The sequence below is a fragment of the Microtus oregoni genome, unplaced genomic scaffold (assembly GCF_018167655.1).
Source record: "Microtus oregoni isolate MIOR12 unplaced genomic scaffold, Mior012 000009F_ref0000495, whole genome shotgun sequence".
Classification (NCBI taxonomy): domain Eukaryota; kingdom Metazoa; phylum Chordata; class Mammalia; order Rodentia; family Cricetidae; genus Microtus; species Microtus oregoni.
The window spans coordinates 24,434,679-24,453,238 of NW_024543068.1; the positions used below are offsets into that span (position 1 = coordinate 24,434,679).

At 40.2% G+C, this 18,560-nt stretch overlaps 1 protein-coding gene across 3 annotated transcripts in view; it reads right to left on the reverse strand.

The window, feature by feature from the left end:
* Pcnx4 (pecanex 4) overlaps positions 1-10,526 on the reverse strand; it is a 69,683-nt gene extending 59,157 nt beyond the window's left edge. For all 3 annotated transcript variants that reach the window (XM_041658170.1, XM_041658169.1, XM_041658171.1), the window contains exons 1-2: positions 10,365-10,526; positions 3,070-3,812 (exon numbers count right to left, since the gene is read on the reverse strand). In XM_041658170.1, the coding sequence (XP_041514104.1) occupies positions 3,070-3,767 (698 nt within the window). In that variant the 5' untranslated portion in view covers positions 3,768-3,812; positions 10,365-10,526. The remainder of the gene's footprint in view (positions 1-3,069; positions 3,813-10,364) is intronic.
* Between the last annotated feature and the right edge of the window lie 8,034 nt (positions 10,527-18,560).

Consider the following 18,560-nt stretch of genomic DNA (forward strand, 5'->3'; position numbering starts at 1 on the left):
GGAGAGCCATTTACCCTTATCACAACATAGAAGGGAGGAGAGAAAAGGTTATTAGGAGCTGCATCTCTTCAGCCTTCTTCGCTATCTTTAGATAAAACTGGAAACAGTTGGGTGTTTCTGTCCAGAGGGGGAGAGCACACACTTTACACACAGGTTAGCTGTGTCGTCCTTCTAACCAGACTTCGTATCTTTAAGGTGTATTTCTAAAGCTGAAATGAGAGGTCAACTGCTCCGCACTAAACTGTCATTTTAATCTTAAAAACAAATGTCAGGCTTTCTTTGCCTCGTGTTTTAGTCATAGTTAGATAAAATCCTTTGTAATAATGAAACTTTTAAACACTGAAACAGTACAATAAGTCCAACAAGAATTTAGTAAGAAATATTTTATGTACTTCTATTTATAGATGAATAATGCTGTTTTTAAGAAAATACAATGAAATAGCTTAGGGAAATTTAAAATGACAGCATGCATTTGTCTCTGGCTTCAGAAATTTAATAATGGGACAGTAACTTACAGTAAATTTGTATTCTGACTCAAGAGGTGTTAAACCCACAGAAGTGAAGAGAAAGCACACCAACCCAAATATGGCCAAATTAATTTTAAAAGGCTTTATTTATGTACACAGGCTGTTGCTCCCTGAGATGGGTTTCAAAAGATCAGCACTGGGTGTGGGAAGGATAAGGATTTTACAGCTCAGGAGTAGGGAATTTCCAAAAGGGGGCTTAGGCAGGCAGATAAGTGGGGATCCCAGAAGCAGAACATAAGCGTAACAAAATCCTAAAAACCTCTATTTCAGAAGGTTTATAAGGTGCCATTTACTGAACACGCAGTCCAGAACTTTACATACAAGCACAGCCCGATCCTTGAGAAAGATTTACTCACAAACAGCAGTGAACCTCGTTTGTCTTTACTATAGATGTTTCTCGGGGCTGCTAAGCTAAACAACATAAAGATATCTTGACTTCAAAATTTTGTTCTAAGGATATGTTGCTTTTGTTTTCACAGAGGATGGAAACCTGTGGATTCCTTCCAGGCTAATGTGGTTTGATGGAACAAGATCCCCCCAAAGGTTTCTGTGAACCCCTAAAAATATTTCAGCCAACAAATAGCAGGAAGCAGTTTGGAGAAAACTATGGGCCAAATTTCAAAATGATTGTTTACAAATGTTTGTTTTCATTTAAAAGGGGTTGGATATAAATGGTTAAATCTTTCTAAAAAAAAAAAGTGTGTGTGTGTGTGTGTGTGTGTGTGTGTGTGTGAAGATATGATATAGAGATGAATACTTTACATTGGTATGGACTTGGGTCTATTGATACAAATTTAAGGTTGATTTGCTACACTGTGTATATGTATTTCTGCTCTTGTTTAAGGTACTGTGTTTGTGTAGCTCATTTAAAAATGTAATATATAGTTAAAAATACAGATTAATAGTCATCTATAATAATCAAACTTAGTTACATTAGTTTTCTTTTTTTTTTTTTTTTTTTTTTTTTTGAGACAGGGTTTCTCTGTGGCTTTGGAGCCTGTCCTGGAACTCGCTCTGTAGACCAGGCTGGTCTCGAACTCACAGAGATCCGCCTGCCTCTGTTTTCTTGATATACAAAGATGTATTTCAGTTAGATAATCTTCAACACTTCAAAGACCTACAGAATATGGCATTTAAAGGGTTTTAGGAACTTAAGACTTTTCTCAACAGTAAGACATGTCTGCTTCTGGCAGCACCAATTACTTCAAGAGAATGATGGGCATTGAAGAGGCTCCTTATGGAGTTTGCTAGCCATCTGGGCAAGAAACTGCTCTTTCCTGGACTGCTTGATGGCATGCTGTATGAACTGAACATGCAGGACCCACAGAAAAAAAAAAACTAATGATCTTGCCAAAAGAGATGAGACAATCCTTCAGGGTTCCTGCTTCATGAAAGAGTCTGCCAGACATTCTGCTAGACATAGAAGAAAGTGACTGACAAACTACCAATAGGCAAAATAGTTTTTCAAATTTCCTGTTTCGTGTAAAAGTCTGCCAGATACTGGGCCTGTAGGCTGAAGATGGATGACCCAATGTCACAGAAGAACTTTGGGTGACTGTCCAGGCAGCAAGATGCCAATTCTAGAGTTTTGGAAGTTGTTTACAATGTACTTCCTGTTTATTTAGGTAATATTATATCCTTCTGGAGTCTTTGATGGAGTTGAAGACAAAAAGTAATAGTTTTCTTGTTATGATAAGAGACAAATTAAATATGAAACTTTCCAGATACAAATAGACTAAATATTGTAATTTTTGCTTGATACCAGTTTTGTTATATGTAATTTTATTATGTTAAAATTAAAACCTTTCTTTTTTTTTAGTTAGAAAAGAGGAGATAATGTAGGATTTCCCTCTGTATGCTGTGAATATGCTTTATTACCATTGGTTAATAAAGAAACTACTTTTGACCTATGGCAGAGCAGATTATAGTCAAGCAGGAAATCCAAACAGAGATATATATAGGCAGAGTCAGAGAGACACCATGCAGTTGTCTAAGGAAAAAGACTCCAGAACTTTATCTGGTAATCCACAGCCTCATGACAATACACAGATTAATAGAAATGGGTTAATTTAGAATGTAAGAGCTAGCTAGGAATAGCCTAAACTATTGGCCTAACAATGTTGTAATTAATATAGTTTCTGTGTGATTATTTGGGCTTGGGTGGACAGGAAACGAAAAAGCAGTCTCCTTTTATAGTCCTGGTTGTCCTGGAACTCACTCTATCGACCAGGATGAACCTGAACTTAGAGATCTATCTGCCTCTGCCTCTAGAGTTGGGATTAAAGGTGTGCACCACCACCGCCCAACAAAATTATGTATCTTAAAACGTATTTTTGCTATGTTTTGGTTCTTCAGTAAGATTTAGCTACTTCTTTATAATATGAATATTTTATAGCGATCATTCCAAAAGGGATAACCCAAGTATCGCAATGGTTTGGTCTTAACTTTTGATTCGCTGACTCATCAGTCAACACTAAGAAAAGTTCTCTTGCCGGTACATGCAGAAACAAAGCAAGTTATTAAGTATGCTCTACATTCTTACCTGTGTGCAAGGTCCACCGAAACAAAGAAGAAAATGTAAAGTGGTCGCATGAGAGGAGTGATTTCGTAAGTATCCTGGGTCTGAAATGTTGCAGTCTCTGTGGCCGTGTTTACGATCAGCGAATATTCTCCTATGCAAAGTGTTATCCACCCAAAGACAAAAAGTGCAGCGGTTGCCCCAGGGCTGCCATACAGCAAGGTTATTCTGTTTGGGAGCAGATACCATGTTCCAAGACCACATACCAACCCAGCAAGGATAGAATGAAAAACTGTATTGGCGACGTATTTTTTTCCAGGAATCAGAAACTTCACGGTCTCAGCGCCAGCACAGCTTGTAAATTCGTGTTCGTCCTCCTCTGCTAGGATATCCCTGGTTATCACCCTTTTGACCACCACAGATCTGTTCTTGGCGTACAAACTTGTGAGCTGGATGACAGATGCAGTGATTACCATGAGTCCTCCTGAGAGAGCCGCTGCCGAGTAGTCTCTCAGGATGTCCAGCTGGTACAAAAGTGTTCCTGTTCCACCTAAGGCCCATGGCATCAGGAAGAGCACAATCTGATTAACATATATGTAAGGAGGGGCACAATAGCCTAATTTGAGTCGAGGGCCTCCAAGAACAGTCTGTGGAAAGCGCTTCAGCAGGAAGTCCTGTTTGTAATCATTTAGTAGAGGAACATCTGGACTCATACTTCCCATTCACGATTGGTCTGAAAGTCACATCTTTTTCATAATCAGAAGTATCTATGAAGAAAAAACAAATGACCATTTAAAAACACGATCCTGAAGACTGGAGGAAACAGCCCATATTTCTGCCTGACTTCCCTAGTTCCTTTATAGGCAGGGTTTCTAACCTTGATTCCTTCTCAACCTTTACAACATAACTGATACTAAGTTTGTTCTCTTCCCAAAATAATCACGCTAACTTGCTTTCCTAAGAAACCATATTCATGGGCTGTGTGGTGGTGCACGCCTTTAATCCCAGAACTCAGGAGGCAGAGGCAGGTGAATCTTTCTGAGTTCGAGAACAGCCTGGTCTACAGAGTGAGTTCTAGGACAGAAATTTACTTTCTATCATAACCACACAGAGAAGCCCTGCTTTGGTTATTTCTTCTCAAAGACAATAAAAATCTTAAGTACCATGTACAGTGTATTAAATTTACTTGTCCTCAAGAGCTTATTCTGAAAGTAAAACAAAAATAAAAACCAAACAACAAAGCCAGTTGCCTGATACTAGATCAGCTAGAAAAATATTACTTCAGTGGATCATCTGATAGTTAAGAAAACTTACAAGCCTTAAAATAGCCTTTAAACTAATCCAACTAATCTGTGTCAGGCAATGCCTGTTTGTTGCACAGTTAGGATGCTCTTTAAACTATAAATATCTGTGTTCTTACAACTTCAGTCAGCTGTCCTTAGTTCTGTGCAGAACCATGCGTAGCTTTTACCAAGTACAGCCTGGTCCATCACAAGATAATAGGGCAGCAGAGTGATACTGTAGTGGTTTGGATGAAAATGGCCCCTGTAGCCCCATAGGGAGTGAGTGGCACTATTAGGAGCTGTGGCCTTCCTGGAGGAAGTGTGTCACTGGGGGTGAGCTCTGAGGTTTCAGATGCTCCAGCCAGACCAGTGTCACTCTTCCTTCCTGTTGCCTGCAGATGTGGATACAGAACTTTCAGCTCTCTCTCCAGGACCTTGTCTGCCTATATGCCACCATGCTTCCCACCATGATGATAATGGACTAAACCTCTGAACTGTAAGTCAGTCCCAATGCAATTTTTTCCTTTATAAGAACTGCTGTGGTCATTATGTTTCTTCACAGCAACAGAAACCATAACTAAGAAAGAAATCAGGGACTGGGGTATTGCTGTGATAGGCCTGAATATGACTATGTTTTTGCTTGGAGGAATATGGAACACTTGAGGACTTTGGACTAGGGAAGTGATTGGACACTTTAAGCGAGATTTAATGGGACTGAGTAATAGTGGTGCTGAAGGTGGTTTGAACTGTGGGGGCATGGTCAGAGGTGTCAGAGAAGAATGTTAGTATGTGCTCTAGAGATTGTTCTAGCTATATTTTGGCTGCTTTCTGCCCTTGTGGAAAAAAAAATCTGCTTGGGGCTAAATTGAAAAGTTATGGAATAACAGCTTTGGCAGAGGAGACATCCAGACAGCCTATTAACTGTGTTGCTTGGTTCTTAGTGGCCATGTTTATGCAGATCTATAATGAAAAGGAGCAAGCTGAGCAAGCAAGCAATTTGAGGAGAAAAGGGGCACCAGGAACTGTAAAAAAAAAAAAAATAAAGAAAGAAAGAAAATCCTGATTCTGAGTGGAATGAAGGGAGTGGTGACTTCAGAGAAAGATCCCACATAGCTTTCAATTTGTGAAGAGGAATTAAAGAAAAGTTTAGGGCTGGACGTGGTGGTGAACACCTTTAATCCCAGCACTTAAAGTCAAAAGCTGGTGGATCTCTGAGTTTGAGACCAGCCTGGTCTAACAGTGCAAGTTCCAGGACAGCCAAGTTTAGGCAGTGACGGAAACCATTGAAAAGAGAAAGCTGGTAAAAAAGAATTTGAATGAGGGGGGCTATATTCCAGTCCCAGCAAGCAGAACTTGGCAAATTCATCCACACAGTTCTGGCTTTATAGTCAAGGATACCAGAAAGGGATTATAGAATCTCCTTCTACAACTACAAAAGGCCACGGAGGTCAGGCATGTGGCAGGGTGTCCCTGAATGGAGGCCAAGAGAAGCCACTGTGTGAAGCTCTGGATTGCCTTGGAGACCCCAAGATGTTGGAGATGCTAGCTGCTGATGGAGCGGAGCCAGCCCGAGAGAGAGAGAAGTGTGCTGCGGCCAACAAAGCCCAACGGTCTAAAGAGTACTTTGGCATCACACACGGAGATACAGAGTCTGGAGTTTGCCCAGCTGGCTTTTGGTCTTGTTTTAGTCCAGGATTTCTTCATCATGTTCCTTTTCTTCCATGTACATTCTGTGCCATCATACATTAGACATATGCCATCTGCTTTCATTTTGATTTTACTGGTAATTATAGTTAAAAGACTGCATGAGTCTCAGAAGAGACTTGGAAGTTTGGATTTTCAAACAGTACTGATACTGTGATAGACTATGCTATGGCCACAAGCTTGTGGGGGCCAGGGAGTAGAATGTGATGGTTTGAATGAAAATGGTCCCCAAATGCCCACAGGGAGGGGCACTATTAGGAGGGGTAGCCTTGTTGAAGGAGGTGTGGCCTTGTTGGAAGAAGTGTGTCACTGGGGGTGGGCTTTGAGGTTTCAGATAGTCAAGTCAGGTCCAGACAGTGTCGCTCTCTCTTCCTGCTGCTTACCGTACAACTCCCAGTTCCTCTGCAGCACCATGTCTGCGTGCATGCTGTTATGCTACTCGCCATGACGATAATGGACTAAACCTCTGAGCCACCCCAATTAAATGTTTTCTTTAATAAGAGCTGAGCTCACCACATCTATTCACAGCAACAGAATACTGACTAAGACAGGAATCTTAATACTCTAAGGTTCTTTCTGCACCTTCCCCTCGGTAAAAGCCTATCTGCCTCAGTGAAATTAAGTGTGGCATTCTGGAATAGTCTCCTAGCATCAAAGGGTTAAAGGTCACACTCCTGCAGATGGGGTAAACATGCTAGCATGAGTTATCTATAGCAGATGCCACTAGTCAAGAACATGAACTTCATTGGACGGTCAGGATTTTTAAGTCTGAAGTATCTAAGTTTTCTCTATGGAGTTAAGAAAACTCTCCTCTTGCCCCATGAGAGGAGTCAGGAAACAAGAAAAGTGAAACCATATAAAGCTGGTTATTTCTAATCCCAACCACATTCATTTTCCCACCAGTAGTTCTGAACCTTTTAAAATACTCAACTGGCAGCAGAGAAACATGGAAAGACCCATGTGAAAACAAACACAGCAGAGTACCTTAGTATGCAGAACTGTGTGTATGTTAATGGCATAGCTTAAGTAAGATGGGTCAAGTTGAAAAACAAGATACCTTCCTGTTCTAAGGGAGGAATGCAGAGTTTGCCATTTTTGAGCCTTCTTGCATTGTATTTTGTTCCAATCAAAATATTAAATTCATAAACTGCTTGTTCCCTGTTTTGGAACATGGAAGGTATCTCTTTTTATGGAATAAGTTATGATTGCTATTGATAATATTTTTGGCTCAGGCAAGACTCTGCCTAAGAAGGTTATCCCAAAATAACAAAGCAACAGGATTGGGTGTAAGGGAGATTACACAGTTAGCTTTCTTGTGGGCAAGAAATGGCAGGAATAAGATGCTACAAACAAGTACAACTGTAATTCCTTCCTTAAACTATACTATATTTTAATCTCTTCATCAGGGAAGTGAAGACTTCATAATGAGAAACCAGGCAAGGAAACATGGCATGCAGATGTACACAAAGAAAAAATTATGAAATCTGATAGGCAGAATGTCAGACATAAAAACTGATTTAAATCATAAATATTTTTAAATAATATTGTAAAGATCTTAAAAATTGATGTCTATTTCCTAACAATTCATGATCACTATGACAAAAAGTATATAATAAGCAGTCCCGTTAACTTCTAATTTTTATTCTAGACCATAGACGTTTAAAAGATTTAAGAATTTAAAATATCTTTTGAGGTACCACCAATTACATTTATGTGGAGAAATATTCTAAATGCTAACCTGGATTATTTATAAATATAATCAAAACTAACCTCATTCCCTGAAAACAATCTGGCATATGCTTCTGAAGGACGGTTGGTCCCCAGAAGGGCAGTAACGTTCGTGTGGCCCCTACCTCTAGCATGCTCAAATAAAAATAGCTCAAGCCTGCGGAAACAAAAGCTGTGATGAAGATGGCCCCACAGCACTGATGTGGGCCATATGATCGCTCCATATGCTACTTTGAAAGACAGCCAAAAAAGCAGACTGCAAGACGTTGCTGTGTTTGGAATCTGAGTCACAAAGTTCCCACAGGGGTAAGGAATGGTACAAACTGGCAATCTGCTGTGAGGGAATTCCTAGTTATCAAAGCTACAGCTCAGCAACCATAGGATACTGACTAATATTCCTTGGAACAAAGAATAACACAACAAAAAGTAGTAGTTTGAATATGTGCATGTGCACACACACACACACATTTCTCTAAGGCCAGAAGAACAAATGAATTCCTAAATGGCATTTTTGGCAATTGTCTGGATTTCATTTAGTTTTTTTTAATCTGTCACATTATTATTCTATGAATACAATACTCTAACATGCTCCATTTCAAAAAATTTGAAAGAAAATATACAAAAGTTTTACTTTTTCAATGCATTTACTAATTTTCAAAACAAAACTTTATGATCAGTATAGAAATAAAATACCAGTGTACTCAAAAACCATGAAACAACTCAATTCTCCATTTCTTAGAAGAGTCATCTGCCACCACTAGAGCGGTTCCCAAAGTACAGAGATGTGGAGAGTCGCCTGGTTTGGAGATAGTTCAGTGTAATTGCCGAGCGCACCAGCTGGAACCCTGAGCTACAGCGGCAGCTGCCAGTCTAGCTCTGTACATGCTCTAGGGATCCTAGCTGGATGCCACACCATGAACAACTCTAAACTCTTCAAGGGCCCTTTAAACGACATTTAACGGGTAACTATAACGCACACACAGTGCAGGGAATAACTGTACTAAAGACCGAGAACCAAGGAAACTGACACCTAAGACACAATGTTAACTAGTGACAAACTAAGTTTTTGAGTCATGCCAACTTATTGTCAAACAAAAGCAAAGTTTGCTTTGCGGATTCTTGAATGTGGACTTGAAAGGAATGTGCAAAGTAAAACCTGACACTAAGCCAGTGTGAGGGCACTGGCACCTCATTTGAGGAGGAACACTCAAGAGTCCTCACCATCAGGGAAGGGAAACAATCTACAGAAAGGTAAAGGGTTATAATTAGAGATTTGCACTTAAAATACATAATGAATTCTTCCAATCCAGTGATGAAAATACAACTTGACTTTTAAAAGATGAACTAGGGATAAGAACTGACAATTTCTGGGTGATGGGCCAGATGGAGTTGGGAATGAAGCTTCATATAAGGAAATGCAAACCAAACCTACCATGAGATGCTTTGAATTCCCTTGATTGGCTGAAGTGAAAATGAAAGACAAAAGCAAGAATTGATGAGGTTAATTTAAAACCTCAAATGCATCTGGTGGGGGTGTAAAGTGGTACCAAGCCTTGGAAAAATCTGGCAGTTTCTCAAAAGGCTAAACAATGGAATTAACATGCGACCCACCTAGTCCACTACCAGGCATTATATCCAAGAGAAATGAAAACATGCCTACACATAAGTGTATGCAAAATGTACAAGGATTTTTGTTTTTTGGAGGTAATCAAATAGTTCCAAAATTGACTGTAGTGATGGTTGTGCAATTCTGTCGATATACTTGAAACCAACAGTTGTATACTCCAGGTAACGAGTTGTATCTCAAGGAGGTCTCTATAGAGGAAGATGAAAAAGTTCCCTGCTCAAGATTGTCCACAGCAGTTAATAACCAACGGGCATCTATCTCTCTAGGGAGAACAGGCAAAACTTGTAGAGGGGCCCCAAACTTAATTAGTGAAATGGCAGTATCTGAACTGGATGCTGTGAGAAACGACGGGTGACAGGGTGTAGATGGGAACGGACAGAAGTGTGAATGTTCTCTCGAAATGCAGGAACTTGATGGGGAAAAATAGTGAAAAATGAGTCAGGGGGAAATGAGAGGCACGGCAGATAATTCAGAGGCCTAATCCAGAACAAACGGGAATGGGACTCATTTAAGTAAATTCTGTCTTTGACATGCAAAGGATTATCTGGAGACAGAAAAACCTGAGAAACGAGCTATACTCACCCAGGCGGCCAAAAATGAACAAATTTGGGGCAAGAGGGTTTGAGATGGAGAAAACCAAAAAATTGTGAACTCTACCTAAGGGGCACAGGTTGACTTTGATGAGGGGAACGTGCTCAGCCCTCACCAGGGCCAAAGGGCCACTCTCCACTTCGCAAGGCCTCTCAGAGGGAAAATGCAGCTCCACGGGCTGCAAAATACTCTCAATCAAGTTAAAACCACACCGGATCACTACCTCTATCAACTCAGTTCGCCCTGGACATTAAAAAGAGCAACAATTCCATTTAAAAAGCGGAAGGCGTTTGTTGTGGTAATCAAAGCTGAAAGAACTGGGTAGTACCCAGGCGTGGAAACTAAGACAGTAACGAAGTCCCAGGTATCTCTAGGACGGACATTACCTGGAGTCGCCCGAGGGGAAAGGCGACGCGAGGGCGTCCCGGGACCACATCTCCCTTGGGGAGGTCGGTTGGGAGCTCCCGCCGGACGATGGATGTGGCGGCACCAGCAGCTGACCCGGGGCCTCCAGGACCGCTCGCGTTTCCATGGCTAACATCAACTGCGCTCGCGCCTCCCAGAAGGCAGTGCGCACGCGCGCTCGGAGGCGGGGCCTTGCGTCTCGCCCCGCCCCCGTCGCCGTGACCCTGCGGAAGGAGGGTTCCTGTGGGCCGAGCAGCGAAGCCCGGTGGGCGGAGTTTCTTCCTTGCGGGACCGAGCGGGCCTAGAGCTGCGGGCTTCGCTGGGACCCGAAAGCCATTCAGGTCTTTGAACCTCCTAAGCACCACCACTGAGTTCTCACCCGGACCACGCCCAGACGCAGGAACGTGGTTGTCTGGGAGACGAGACGTTCCTGCTCTGGGAGCTTCAAGGCTGGATAGATGCTCGACCACCATTTTGGGAGCCTAGGATCTCCAAGATTGGCAGACCCATGGCTGAAGAGTGTAATAGGAGTCCAATCTCCTAGGGTCCTGAGACCTCCATTAATGACCACAAAACTAAGGTCATTCTAAATGCTTTAAAATGATTCTATGTGCCCTATTCTACTTAGATTTGAAACCAGAATACCTTTGTTTTCTTGCACCACAACACTGCCTTTTCCCGTTTACAAAATGAAAGTTCATGATCACAGCAAGTCTTGGTTCCAACTTACCAACGTGTGACTACTTTCGAATTACATATTGGTGATTCTCAAAACATTTTAAACTTAATGTGTGTATGTGTTATATACATGAGCTCAACTCAAAAGTTTTTACTCTTTTTGTTTGTTTTTCGAGACAGAGTTTCACTGTGTTGTGTAGCCCTGGCTGTCCTGGATCTCACTCTGTAGACTAGACAGGTCTTGAAAACACAGATCCTCCTGCCTCTGCCTCCTGAGTGCTGGGATTAAAAGCGTGTACCACCACCATCCGCCATGTTTTTACTCTTAAGTGTATAATATTTGGGACATTATCAACTATATCCTTATAACAGTGAATTTACCAGAGACAGTTTTATGTTATTATGTTGTGGGTTATTAAGTGAACAATAACATTACATCTAAAAAAAAAAACCGCCAGCATGCATATTATCTTAATTACAAAACACTTCCTTGAGACCTGGAGAGGTGGCTCAGCAGAATTCTTGGCTCTCACCTAGTAGAACTCCAACCAGACTCTGGAGTGAAAGGCTTCTTTATCTTACCCTGTCCCCTTAATTTTCCCTTTCTAGTTGTCTCAAACCTAATTGATAAATGTGCTTTGATAGTTCTACAGATTTGTTGATTTCATTTTTCTTCTACTTCTCCAGTCTCTCTATTTCTTGAGACAAAACAGTGTTGTATTTAAGCCAGCTAATAACTCTAGAATGATTTCTAAGTGTCCAAGTGAAGGGAAGAGTTGGCCATCTCTCTCTTTAAATCAAACGCTAGAATGACTAAGCTTGGTGAGCCAGGCATTCCAAAAACCAAGATAGGCTGAAAGCTAGACCTCCTGGACCAACCAACTAAGTTGTAAATGAAAGGTTCTTAAAGGAAATTAATAGTGATGCTAGGGGAACACACAGATAAAAAGAAACATCTGTTGACTGCTGATGTGGAGAAAATCTTAGTGGTCTGGACGGAAAACCAAACACTCTCTTCAATTCTATGAATGCTAAGAGGGGTAATGAAGTTATAGAAGCAAAGTCTGAAACTAGAATAGGGTGATTCATAACATTTAAAGAAAGAAGTTTCTGTAACATTGCATGACAAAGGAAAGCTGCAAACAAGCAGCTAAAGGGAGTAACCTGGAAGATCTAGTTAAGATATAGAAGGTGGTCACATTAAACAGCTGATTTTAAGTTTAGAAGTAGAGCCTAGAGATGTGACCAATTTATTTTAAACCCATGGTGAAACTTCATTGATGAGGAGCTGCATTTTAGGAATGGGCAGGAGGAATTAAATTTTCTAAGACAGGACCCACTCCTGGGCAAGATGCTAATGTGTTGAAATGACAACAAAGGATTTAGAATACGTAAGTGTGCTTGATAAAGTAGTAGCAAGGTCTGAAAGAATCAACTGCAATTGGAAGAAGTCCTACTATGGCTAAAATGTTATCAAATAACATTACATGAAACCTTTTGTGAAAGGAATAAATGAGTGCAGGAAACAGTGTTGTCTTAAGAGAATTGCCCCAGGCACACCAAAGCTTTAACAGTCACCACTCTGAACCAATCAGCAGCCATCAGCATTGAGTAATCAACGACCAGAGATTACTCTGAAGGATCAGATGGGTCCTAGCAATTTATTAACAATAAAATATTTTACATTTTATTTTAATTTTAATTACGTGCTTATGGGTATTTCTGAGTATGGATTTTTGCATTTGAGTGTAGGTTCCTGGGAAGAACAGAGAAGGGTGTCATGCACCTGGCACTGGAGTTACAGGTCTTTGTCAGGGATCCAATGTGGGTACTAATTGGGAGGAACTAGTTGGGAGGAACTAAACCCAGATGCTCTAGAAGAGCAGCAAGCACTCTTAACTGCTCAGTCATCTCTCTGGTCAACCAATGAAGTGTTTTGTAATTTAGGTATGTATTTTGTTTTTATTACACAATGCTATTATACACTTAATAAGCTCTAATATAATCAGATAAAACTTTTATATGTATAGAGAAACTGAGAAAGCTGTGACTCTGTTTTGACATTTGATTTACTGAAGTGGGCTTTGTAGGGTAAAAGAACCAAAGAAACACACCCTGACCCTGAAACCGGAGCCAGTTAAAGAAACACACTTTGGCCTTGAAACCAGAGCAAAAACAAACAAACAAAACAAAACAAAAAAACAACAACAACAAAGAAAAACAAAAAAACTCCACATAACACATGTCAGCCCCTTGTGGGAGCCCAGGGGTGACTCAATTTCCATCTGGAGTCATTTCTGACTTAAAAAAAGTCATTTGAGCTCAAGCTTGCCTGCTCTGCTTTTTCCAATAACCTTAAGAGCTGTGAGAGATTTCTGATTAGCCCACAAGAAAAGAACACTCTATCTAGTAGACAGCATACTGCTGACAACAAAACTCAGGAACATCAAGATAGAAAATAAGGTTGCTTCCATGCAGCAAGCGTGTTAGAGAGAAGGCTGCTCACTCAAAGAAAGGAATGCTCTTGTGGTTAGATACTGACTGACTTTGCTGTACTGTGCTTTGTTCTGCCTTTGTATATAATCAAATTCTGAAATAAACTCTGGGCTGTTTGGCTGTTTTGGCATGACCAGACAGACTTCCCGATTCTTCCTGTCTTCTGTTTCTTTCATCTGACTTTCCTTTGGCCTTGAGGATCTCCTATCCAGGAACCCTAGCTGACTTTGTAGGAGTGGGCTCCTACAGCTCCTGACAAACCCTGAACAAAAAACAACCAATCCCTGAGTAGGAAAGCCAACCAATCCCTGAGCATGAAATTCAGCCAATCTCTGTGCTTAGACTCCAAGTTTGAGGATTGTAATCTGACCAATTCCCACCCTGAAAATCCTCAGCCTGGAAAAACTCCCCTCCCTAAGAAGTCCCATATAAACCCTATGCTGGTTCAGTTGGGAGCTGAGGCAGTCACTCTCCCAATGAATCTCTTTAATGAGTTTTGGGTAAAGACTTTTTTTTTTTTTTCTGGAGTGAAGTGGAGTAGAGAAGAAATGGACCCCTCTGCTTGGAAACTTCCTTAGTGGAACTGAGCAGAGAAGTACCACTTTCTCAGGAGAAGGAGCAAACTGCTTCCTACAGAAATGTGGGGGTTTCCCCCTTAGCAGAGTGAAGCAACGAATTAATAATTTTCCCCAGAGCAGAGAAGCAATGGACATTTCTGCTGGGAAACTCCCTTGGTAGAGCTGAGCAGAGCCTGACTCTGGACAGTTATGTTACTGTTTCCTTCAGAGTTGGAGATATCTGGGATACCTCCTTTCAAAGCTATAGGTGTAGACTGTCTCCCGACCGTCAGGATGCCTTTCCCTTCAGAGCTGTAACACTTGCAGGCAAGAACTAAACATAAAGTATGTACAAAGTATTTTTATATGTGGAAAGCTACCTTTGTTCCCCGAAATAATCACACAGAAACTGTATTCATTTAAACACTGCCTGGCCTATTAGCTCTAACTTCTTATTAGCTAATTCTTACATCTTAATTTAACCCATTTATATTAATCTGTGTATTGCCACGTGACTGTGGGTTACCAGCAAGATTCTAACCAGCATCCATCTCAGGCAGGAGATCCATGGTGTCTGTCACTCTGCTCTTTTTCCCAGCATTTAGTTCTGTCTACTCCACCTACCTAAGTTTTGTCATATCAACTAGGCCTAGGAAGTTTCTTTATTCATTATCCAATGAAAGCAACACACAAACAGAAGAAACTCCCACACCAGTGGAATCTTCTCTTTATTATATTTCTTATTTTTTTCCATGAGTAGATTTGTAGCGGCATTCTTAGGTATGGAGAATGGCCATAATTGAAACATGTTAATGTAGGGATAAGTCCCGCCCCTTGGGGGGCGTGTTCGCCTCGGGCTAATGTCTGCCTATAAATTTGGCGAGTGTGCTCCCAGCCCTCGCTTCTGCTTTCCTGGTCTCCGTGGGAATGGTGGTTCTGTAAGTCTATTTCTACATTAAAGCTATAGATATATATATTTTTTTACAATCTGTCTGCATTTGTTTACGCTGTTACATGTTATTAATGAAACATGTTGCTTTATCAATAAAGGAAAAGTTCTTATGTTCCAACTATCTCCTAAAAATAGTGGATAATTTTTTTTAGTGCGGCATTCATTTCAGATCCATAAATCTTTACTAAGACCCACTATTCTTGTTAAAAATTTACCTATACCTTCAACATCTGCCATCCTGATTCTTCAACCTTATTTCAAGTTCTAAACACATTTGTAGGTTGCCAGTTGAGAGTCTTCAAGGTAACTTGAAGTTTTAACATTCATCTCAACTGACTCATCATGCAAGAAACTCTGAAGCCAAGTTGTTGGGGTAAGGGTATTTGTGTCTCCTTGTGTGGATGATATTCCACCACATTTATATATTTGACACTCCCAAGTGGCCCGAGAACTGATTTACTTGTATCTTAACCCAAAAATTATAAATGGAAATTATTTTTTTCTCAAGTTTATATAGTAACTTACAGTAGTTTGTGTAGTTACTGAGCCTTTGGGCTTTCAGAACACAATGGGATAAAAATTTTGTGCAAAAAATAAATCAAGACTTACTTTAAAAAGACAAAATATGCCGGGCGGTGGTGGCGCACACCTTTAATCCCGGTACTCGGGAGGCAGAGGCAGGCGGATCTCTGGGAGTTCGAGGCCAGCCTGGTCTACAAGAGCTAGTTCCAGGACAGGAACCAAAAGCTACGGAGAAACCCTGTCTCGGAAAAAAAAAAAAAAAGACAAAATATTTCTAGTTGTAAATTGCAGTTCCTGAAAGCAGGAGGAAGAAAACTGTGAGGTAGCATTGATGTGCAAATATGTGCAAATTAAAGACACAGTTTATAGATAGACTTATAGTTCAGCATCTTCATAGTTTGAGAGTGTAAAAGGAGATATAGTCCTGGTCTACCCACAAGGTCCCCTCTTTGTTGGGAAAGATAAGCTCCATCACCCTGGTCAGAGTACCAAGTTAAGAATCTTTGAAATTGCAGTCACCTCTAAGAAGTATGAGGACAATGTGGTTACAAGGAGACACTCCAGTCAGGAAGCTTAGATCAGAACTCTGACATCACTATTCATTGCTCATGGGATTGGGATTGCTTCATTTCTTTGCTCTACAGTCTCCACATCTTATAAAATAGAGACAATAGGTAGTTTATCCCAGAAAGATTAAGTAGATTGAGTTAAATCATTTAGCACAGTAACTGGCAAAATATAAGTACTTATTAAGGGTGAATGCTTGTGTTTTTTTTTAATAAAGAGGCTTTAAAATATTATTTATTCCCAGTAGTACTCTCTGTGACCCAACTAGAATTAACCTGTCCTTGTTGTTGAAATACCTGCTATTGACACATCTTTCTATTTTTCTGATCACATTAAATATTGCACTGTCTTAAAATAAACTTAGTAGTATATGGAACAAAGCTGTTAGCTACTATTTGTTTAATAACAGTAATCCAACAGTTATTAAAGTCATGGTTCTTGTTTACCAGGAACTGCACTGATTCTTGTAGCTAAAAAACTCAAATAAAATAATATGATTCTCAAGAGGCTTACCAAAATGTATCTTGGGAGATAAACAAGGACATTGGTAGTTACAAGAATGCAGGAGTAGTACATAAAATATTCTGAGAAAACAGAGGATGGCTATAGTTCTATTATAAAAGGCAAGTTGAGTTAGTGGAATGAAGATGTGACAAAGGGTGTACTCCAGATAATACTTCATTCTTAACAATATTTAGGCCATATAGAGGTAGGTGCATTTATGTACTGCATTTAATGGTAACCCTATGAGGTATTTGTTGTTAATTTAATTTCAGTTATAGGCTTCTGAATTTCAGAAATATCAAACAAATGAAGCCTGGAATTGAGCCCATGTCTGTTTGGGCTTCATGGTTCATCTAGTTTTACTACCTTGCTGATTCATCTGAAATTAACAGATGATGAACAACATGACACAGCTGAACCAGCCAAAGAAGATGTGGAGACATCTGTAGTTAGTGTACAGGTTTTATGTGATGGTATACTGGCAATGTCTGTTTTCAGTTCATACCAGAGTGGCAGAGGGTATAGAAAATAATGCAGAGCTGCAGAACCAGGAATAGTGGGATAAAGGCAAGAAAAAAATCGAGAGTTCATGAAGGGCATTAGGAAACTGAGCTTTTCAATTAGAGGTACAACTGGTTAGAACGGTAAATGATTGGATTGAGTGGGAATAAGGAGACTTAAGAAGAGAGAATGAAGATGAGTCCAGACTCCAAGTTTAGTGTCTACATCAAGTCTGAGGTAACATGAAATACACAAGTAAATAAATACAGAAATAAATAAGTAAAAAAAGAAGAGCCACCCTGAAAAGAAAGATAACAAAATCAAGTTGACATGCTTCTAAAGGATTTGTGGTATATTCCAGCTCATAAAAGTAACTAGAAATACAGAAAACTAGTTGAAGTCTTGAGATTGGGAAAGATTGGTAAAATATATGTGAAAAGGTAGCCAAGAAAGAAAATCATCAGGAAAAGGAAGTGACAGTGTGACATTTATTGGTTTGTTGAAATTTACTTGACTTCTTTTTATCACAGATTATGATATTTGTTTGGGGGGCAGGTTTTTACATATTATACGTCTGATCCTAACTCCCTGTGTGGCTATAGATGACTCAAGTTTATCTTCTTCTTCTACCTCCTCTGTGGGGGTTACAGGCACCACCACACCCAGTTAATGGGGTGCTAGGGATCAAGCCTGGAGCTTTGTGTGTGCCAGATAAACACTCTACCAACGAGCTACACCTCTGTCTGATACACATACCTTTAAAATGATCATGGGATAGGTAGAATTTTACATTGTCTCATGTTGATGAGAATGTGTGTTGTGTGACTCACGTATGAGGATGTTAAATGACAGGGAGTTAAGAAGAGTTTCATATTGAAATACCTTTCAAAATAAAACATTTCATGCCCCACAGACACACAAATGACTTGTGAAATAAACAATAACTAACATGATCATAGCTTTGACTTAGTTGGTTTTAAGCTTTATTTTTTTCTTTCTTCTTCCTTCCTTCCTTTGTTGGAGGCTGCTCGGTCATCTTCCTGGCTGTCCAGATTCCTGAAATAATCACACAGAAAGCTGTATTAATTAAAACACTGCTTGACCCATCACTTATGTGTATTGCTAGTTAGCTCTTATATCTTAAATTAATCCATTTCTATTAATCTGTGTATCACCATGTGACTGTGGGCTACCAGTAAAGTTTTATCCTGCACCCAGAGTCTGTCTCCTGTGGCAGCTCCATGGCTTCTCCCTGACTTCACCTTCTTCCTCCCAGCATTCAGTTTAGTTTTCCCACCTAGGTCTATTCTGCCCTCTATTGGATCAAGCAGCTTCTTTATTCATTAACCAATAAGAGCAACGCATAGACAGAAGGACTTCCCACTCACTCCCTTCTTTCT